At 39.7% G+C, this 6,914-nt stretch overlaps 2 protein-coding genes across 2 annotated transcripts in view; one reads left to right on the forward strand and one right to left on the reverse strand.

The window, feature by feature from the left end:
• LOC146448360 (mediator of RNA polymerase II transcription subunit 9-like) overlaps positions 1-6,914 on the forward strand; it is a 35,313-nt gene that overhangs the window by 26,052 nt on the left and 2,347 nt on the right. The window lies entirely within an intron of this gene.
• On the reverse strand, positions 1,137-5,060 carry LOC146448362 (tetratricopeptide repeat protein 7B-like). The gene is made up of 5 exons (XM_085102663.1): positions 4,963-5,060; positions 3,724-3,821; positions 2,719-2,823; positions 2,012-2,103; positions 1,137-1,674 (listed from the first exon to the last, which is right to left on the reverse strand). Exons 2-5 carry the CDS (start codon positions 3,802-3,804, stop codon positions 1,545-1,547), a joined length of 408 nt encoding a protein of 135 aa, XP_084958789.1. The 5' UTR covers positions 3,805-3,821; positions 4,963-5,060; the 3' UTR covers positions 1,137-1,544.

Raw genomic sequence — 6,914 nt, forward strand, 5'->3', positions numbered from 1 at the left:
AGCAGCTATTGTTTATGGACCAATCGGAATTTTCCGTTGCTGGAGCGACGGGAAATTCGAACGCGTTTGTTACAGTCCCTTCTTTTCCTTCTCTCCCCCAGTCTCTTCTCGTTTATTTCTCCTCGCTCCAGTCTCGCTGCGCTGTGAGCGCACCCTCTCGACTGACCAGAAAGGGACTGCTTGCAGTCTAAAAAACAGTTTGCAAAACTTTGTTGACCAGTCGATAGTCACTCCGAGCGAGCTAGTTCCGAGCTGGACTCTAGACTCTAATCACGTGCGCCGGTCACACCACTCGATGACGTCCGTTCCACCAATCACAACGCGAGTCTTACACTGTTCATTGTATAAACTCAAATAATGCATGACATTTTCAGCAGTTCCCGATTATCTTAAAAATTTTAAAGGACTTAAGCCAAACTAAGTCTATACGTGTTGCTCCAGTGACCGTTTGGATCTACATCTCATCTTTAGACATAATTTACCGTCTTTCATTATATTATTATTGAAAGGAAGTGTCAGTGTTGCGAAGTAAAATCATGAGGTAATCAAATGTCCCGGGAAGGCCAAAACTTTCCAACGAACAATGTTGGAAAATGCCTCGCTAATATCAGGCGGGGGGGGGGGGGGGGGGGAGGGATAGACACTGCTGGAATTGACTGATGCATGAAGTTTCCGAACGTGAGCTTGTATAAAAAAATGCGTTCAGTTGTACGTTTTTGTCAATGTTGGTTAAATATGCTAAGGGCCGCTCCCCATTTGGAACTGTTGTTAATGAAGACTCACTTCTCAGCCGATGATGTTCTCCAAGTACTGTTGCTAAAATGCCATGAAAAAACATGATTTGAAAATTTCAAGATGAAAGAGCCTTTCGCTGTTGGAAGAGAAGAGCTCATCGAGATTTTTTACGGGTATTTGTCCCTCAAAGGTCACAGTTTTCTCTCTGAATACTGTCCCCGACCAAATATCCAGCACTTGAAGAGAAAACAGCAAATAAAAATTTGCCGCTTGAAAGGATGGTATGCAATCCAGAATGGCGTTGCTAAGTGGTATCCAAGCACGTGATCAAGTTACGTATAACGCATGTTTGCTCCTTGCTAGAGAAAAATCTACTGTACACCGCAAAACGTTAAAAAAGCTATAATGACACGACCATAATTAATATTTATTGATTTGTTAAATACGTGTGTCATGTCTTCTTAAAATAATGGGACTCATATTGGTTAATTTTCTCATCTTTTTTTGTCGGATCAAAAGTTGAAGGAACAGACATTATGTTATAGTTAACATATGCTGTAAAAATACTCAGTGCCGCTGAACAGTAAGGTCAGTTGATTCTTGAAGAGTTAACTTTTTAAGGAAAATAATCGAAACTTCGAACAGGCTCAGTTGATCTCAACAGCAGATTTTCGACACGAAACCGCCGAACAATGGCAAGAACCGCAGGCTCATATGATTTCTCGAAGATTTAATTCCAAGACTAGTGTTCAATGATCTTCACTATCAAGCCACATCATTTTATCATGTACTAGTTGTCTTTTTCTTCCTTATAAGAACCGTGGTATGACTGTAAACGGTAAGATGGGGTGGGTGGCTTCTAAGTCAAGAGCTGTCATCAGGCATTCGCTTGCAGCCTCGTGCTCTTCTTGCGCTTCTAACACCACGCCCAGCAAATGCCTAAAATAAATCATACGAGACAGTTCAAAATTTCACTATGCTTTGAAATTTTTGTCACCATATTCAAATGAAAGAAGGATAAGTCCACCTAAAATTAGTTAAAGTGCTACTGTGATCAAAACTTTACCTTTCCTTTTATCTTCAGCATTCAAAAGTGTAGGAGGAAAGTATTACCTCGTGTATCACGAGGAGACAGGAATATTGTTACTCCCCACTGGATGAAATCGTTGAAAATGATTTTATCGAGAGGACTTCAATTGCAAACATTTTTCTCATGTTAAAAAGAAAAAAAAAAAAGAAAGACAACAACAAAACCAAAACAAGTAAAAGCGCTTACCAAGCTTCAAAAGCTGTTGGATCGATGTTTATCGCTTCACGGAGAACTTTTTCGGCCATCACAAGATTCCCAGTTTTATGATACAAAGAACCCTGTAAAGAAGAAAATAGTAAACAACTATAATGACGGATGAATGAAGCATGGCGGAAAGCTCCCTCAAACGTGGACACTGCTTCCAAAACATTTAACGATTTTAAAGTTTCGCAAAATGTCGACCTGATATCTGGTGAACACATTACATTTGCTAGAAGCAAGCAAGAAGACAAGCAAACAAACAAACACAAAAAACAAGCCAAATAAAAAAAAACAAAAAAACAAAAAAGCTAACTAAAACGAAGATCTGAATTTTTAAGAAGCAACCTTCTTCAAAAAATGCTAGGGAAACTGAAGAAAATTGAAAACCACCAACGTTTTGGACATTCAACGTGTACGTTGGATGAGGCAAGATGCACTTGACAATGTAGTAAAGTAAAACTTTCAATTTAAGTGGAACAGTAATCAAAATTTACACCAAAACAACTAGATTATTCCCTCTTGCCTTCCGTGTGATATTTGATTCGGACTGGACCATCATCAACTATCACACGAAAAAAATATTGAATTCATAATCTAATCGTTGAATAGACAATGAAGGTTGAACCAATCACCTTCGCATATCGCAGCAGCTCGGGGTTAATGTCTACTAATTACTGTGAAATACTGCTTACCAAGTGTTGAATGCTGGACACATGACCAGGGTTTATGGCGATCGCGTTATCAAAGCAATTCTTGGCGTCAGTGTAGCTTTCACGGATCTCAAAGATACGACCACGCTACAAAAAGCAGTGACCAACAAATATCTTAGCAACCAAGTTTTATTTATACCCAACAGTATGAAAACATGTTTGCCAGCTGTTGATACTACATTTACACTAGTCTCATGCGCAACTGTTCGTTGTGTCGTCACGCAACGCTCCTCCGTAGGAGGACCATTGCATGACAACACAAAATCGGCTGCGTAGGAGACTAAAGACAGACTTAAAAGCATGCTCTTTTTCCCGCGAAAACTGACGTCATTGTCAATTTTGTGATACGTGATTGGCTTGTTCGTTAGACCGCAAACACAAAGGAAAAGGAATGTGGTTCGGTTTACAGCAGCCGTTTGTGGGGAGGAGCGTTGCGTGACGACAACGAACGGCTGCGTAGGTGACTACATTCACACTCGCAAACTTGTATTTGCCAACACGAGATTGGGGACGAGTTTGCAGTGCGAAGGCGCCTTAAATCTTAAAGCCCTGATTTCAAAATGCGCTTTCTCTCCACTGTTCTTTTTATATTTCTTATGGAATTAGTTGGGAGAATGTTTTCAAACATCAAGGTATTTTATTCGTCTTTGGCGATCTTTTCCGTTGTTCTCTTTTTCCGTTTTTTTCTCTAACCCTAACCCTAACATCTTAATTGGGCAACAATTGTTACTCAAAAAGAGAGAATTACTCTATCCAGTGGAAAAATCACTAAACAGCACATAAAATACAAAAATTGGACCACAATTTTCCCACTACAGTAATAACTGGCTTTTCGACGATTTATTTTGCTTCCATTGAGTGTTTCAAACAGCGAAGTCTCCTGTATTTGGAATTTACAAGGCCTCACGAAAAACCGAGTTTTCTTGCTTAGTTTTGCAAGTTTATTCTTTGTGTTTTTTTGAAAATGATTTTGTTGTAATTTCAAACCTGGAAGAGAACATGCGGGGACAATGGAAAAATCAGGTGCGCCTCCTGTACACATGCGTTTGCCTCAGCGTCCTTCTCCATGGAGATGAAAACGTCAGCTGCCACAGAACACAAACGAAGTTAAATGGTTGTTACTAGAATGGATACTCGTTGTGATGTTTACCTAACAAAAATCTTATTTCAAACTTTATAGTAAAAGAAGTCACATCAAAATAGTGTACGCCTCGAACCCGGGTCATTTGCTTCATATAGTAATGGAAATATTTAACTTATTTCAGAGAATTAGCCAGGCCTAAATAGTGTATACCAGTGCCAATCCTCCAAAACAGATGTTCCCTGCCTAAATGGAGCTCTATTCTCTCAGTTCTCTGCCTAACAAATGGGCTTCTGTTCTCGTCACGTCGGGGCTATCACGATTAAGAATTCACTACATTGTGTAAACACCATAAGGTGTCCAGCTTTGTTTTGGAGTATCCATTCTAGGAACAACCCACGGTAAATACTTCATGATGGCTAACTTGATAAACAATCATAAGCAATCGTAATTTTCGAGAACGACTGGCCCTAGTCAAAAACAGCAATTACATTCACCAGTGCTACGCTGCCAAAAAAAATCCGCAAAATGGGTGTGCATCTTTTCGTTTTCCTGAATGACAAACACAGGCAAGATCTCAGATCGAAATGCACTCCATTCCACACCCCCTCAGTCAATGTTGCTTGATGATCCGACAAATTTGTGCACCAGGGCCCGATTGTTCGAAAGCCGATTTACGTTAATCCACGATTAAAAGTTAACCGAGGCTTTCTGTTCGCTTGTTAAAATTGGTTTTAAACTCTAATGTTGAGCTAGTGGTAAAGAAAGTCAACGTCAAAACTGAGGGACAAAAAAATTTATTGTTGTGTAATTAAACCCGAACCAAAGTTCTTGTTAATCCAGGATTACCTTCATCGGGCTTTGAACAACTGGGCCCAGGATTGTTTTTGGCGACAATAAACATCGATAGCTAGTATGACCGAAACTCGAACCAAACCGTACCAATTGCGATAATATTATATTATAGCATTAAGGCACTTAAAAGTTTGCATGTATGCAAAATGTAGGGGGAGAGGGGATTCTCGATGGCAGAATTTTCGCAGTCAAATTTATGCGGCTAAACAAGAGCCTCAACGATTTTGTCCAAGACTGTAATCTCTGGGGACGGCGGGTAATGTTTGAGAGCCTCCTTGAAGTCTCCTTACCAATTGCGAGCCAAAGCTTGGCTTATAGCGCTATCACCGCGGGGACACTCAGTTTAACGGAAGTTGACGTCGCTTCGTCTGAAAGAGCTTTCTCAAAAGCTGCAAGGCGCACTGAAGCTGCGATTGAACTGGCTCCATCCGCTGTAAAAATAAACCAAATAAGAAATATTTAAAATCAGTAAAATTAATACTAGATTCCCGACTGCCGAATATAACAATTTTGGGCCGTTTTCTGAGTTTTGTTAAGGTGTCAAAATTCCTTTACTTTTCCTCTAACCAGTCAGATTCAAGACGCTGTTTGTCTCAGCCAATCAGCAGAAAAACCTCTCACGCTTTTTCTTGCTCGTGGTACCAGTTGCATTTACAGCGACTGAGCACGTCTGTAAAACATTTAAAAATGATTTTCATATACCCACCAGTGACTTTCCCCTCCTGATCTGTATGTTAGCTAGTTGCCATATGGCATTCAGATTGCTTGAAGTGCTCGCAAAGTAATATAACTGGGGCGGGAGGGGGGTACTTCTCGGAATTTTTGGGGTCAAAAAACCCTAACCCTGTTTCAGACCACACTATTCATTTTCAGACGTGGTTTCTAAAGTCCATACCTGTTTTTAGACTTCCAGGCCAAACTGGTTAAAAGTTGTACCCTACTTCATACCAAAACAGCTAAAAAAAAAACAAAAAAAAAAACCCATTTGTTCAATTAAAATTATATTTGTGTGTGAAGTTTAATGCTCGGTGCCACAAGCACCTTTTGCTGTCAACTCTGCCGAGGGTAAATAAAGGTAATTAGTATATACCACACAAGTGAATGGTGCTTTTCATGCGTGCTGATTGGCTAGCTCGGAGGTGGTTAGGTGATTCACCTCTGAGCAGCCAAAGAGAAACAAGATTGGCTTCCTGTTTCGCCATGGTCACTTAACAGGAAAATATTTCGATAAACGAGGGGGCTGTTACAAAAAGAAATTATACAAAAATGGCAACAAAGTTTGGTTTGACGGCATTAAGTGGTAAATTAATTAATCTTTCCAACCTCATTTTCTAAGGCAAGAAAGTTACCATAAACTGTCAAGCACTATAAAAGTAAAAGATGAAACATGTTTTGCAGCATTGTTTCAAGACAAGGGAAAGCACTAACTGAAGGAATGACACCCACTTATCCGCAGAAAAGCGAGACAGTAATTTTTGTAATAAGAAATCGTTTTCCACAAATGAGCATCGCACAACAAGATCTTTAACCAGGTTAATTACTACCACATGTCGGTTATTTTGAGTCGTCAGAAATAATAAGATAATTTTTTGGTCCGCTAGTTATTAAGCTTGTGTGGCATATAATAAAACAATAACAATTATTATTCACCTCAGCGTCGGTGAAAGCGGTGGATATTTACCTCCAAACTGGTGAATAATTAAACAATTGTTGTTAATTATTATATTCTTAGGTGAATAGTTTTCGCTCAAAGTTGCAACACTGCAGGTCATTGCTAGACAAGATCCCTGGACTGGAAATGAGCTGTGAAGAGCAGAAGGAATTGCTCAGTAAATGCCAAGCCAAGTATAAAGAAAAATGGTGAGTCCTAAACATCATGTAATATATCAAAAACAAGGAAGAGTGTTTCATCCGATTTCCCAACACTGGGAAGTGGTTTTAAAGTGGATCTGCACAAGTCCCATGCGACATTCATAAACAGAAAGTATCCAATATAAATCAACCTTTATTGTGCGTACATTTTTTCTCTGGTTTCAGTGAGCTACTAAACAATTACAGTGTTTGCAGAGGCTTTTGTGAAGGAGACAAAATCCTAAGAAACACGTGACAAGGTGTCAACAGGCAGCTCTGTTCTGCCCGGCAAAGCCTATACCTTTCGGTGGAAACCAAGGCTGATTAGGATTAACTGTGCCCAGTTAACTTATATTTGAGTGACTCAACTACCTTTGGCGCAAAGTTTTTA

This window comes from Pavona decussata, unplaced genomic scaffold, assembly GCF_977016875.1.
Source record: "Pavona decussata unplaced genomic scaffold, jaPavDecu1.1 SCAFFOLD_978, whole genome shotgun sequence".
Taxonomy (NCBI): Eukaryota; Metazoa; Cnidaria; class Anthozoa; order Scleractinia; family Agariciidae; genus Pavona; species Pavona decussata.

What these genes read in the sequence shown, in the direction of transcription:
- LOC146448362 (XM_085102663.1), bottom strand. Translation starts at nt 3,804, where the DNA reads ATGGAGAAGGACGCTGAGGCAAACGCATGTGTACAGGAGGCGCACCTG. An exon ending in CCCCGCATGTTCTCTTCCAG is followed by an intron (nt 2,824 to 3,723) that starts GTTTGAAATTAC and finishes TGCTTTTTGTAG; the next exon opens with CGTGGTCGTATCTTTGAGAT. An exon ending in TGTCCAGCATTCAACACTTG is followed by an intron (nt 2,104 to 2,718) that starts GTAAGCAGTATT and finishes TCTTCTTTACAG; the next exon opens with GGTTCTTTGTATCATAAAAC.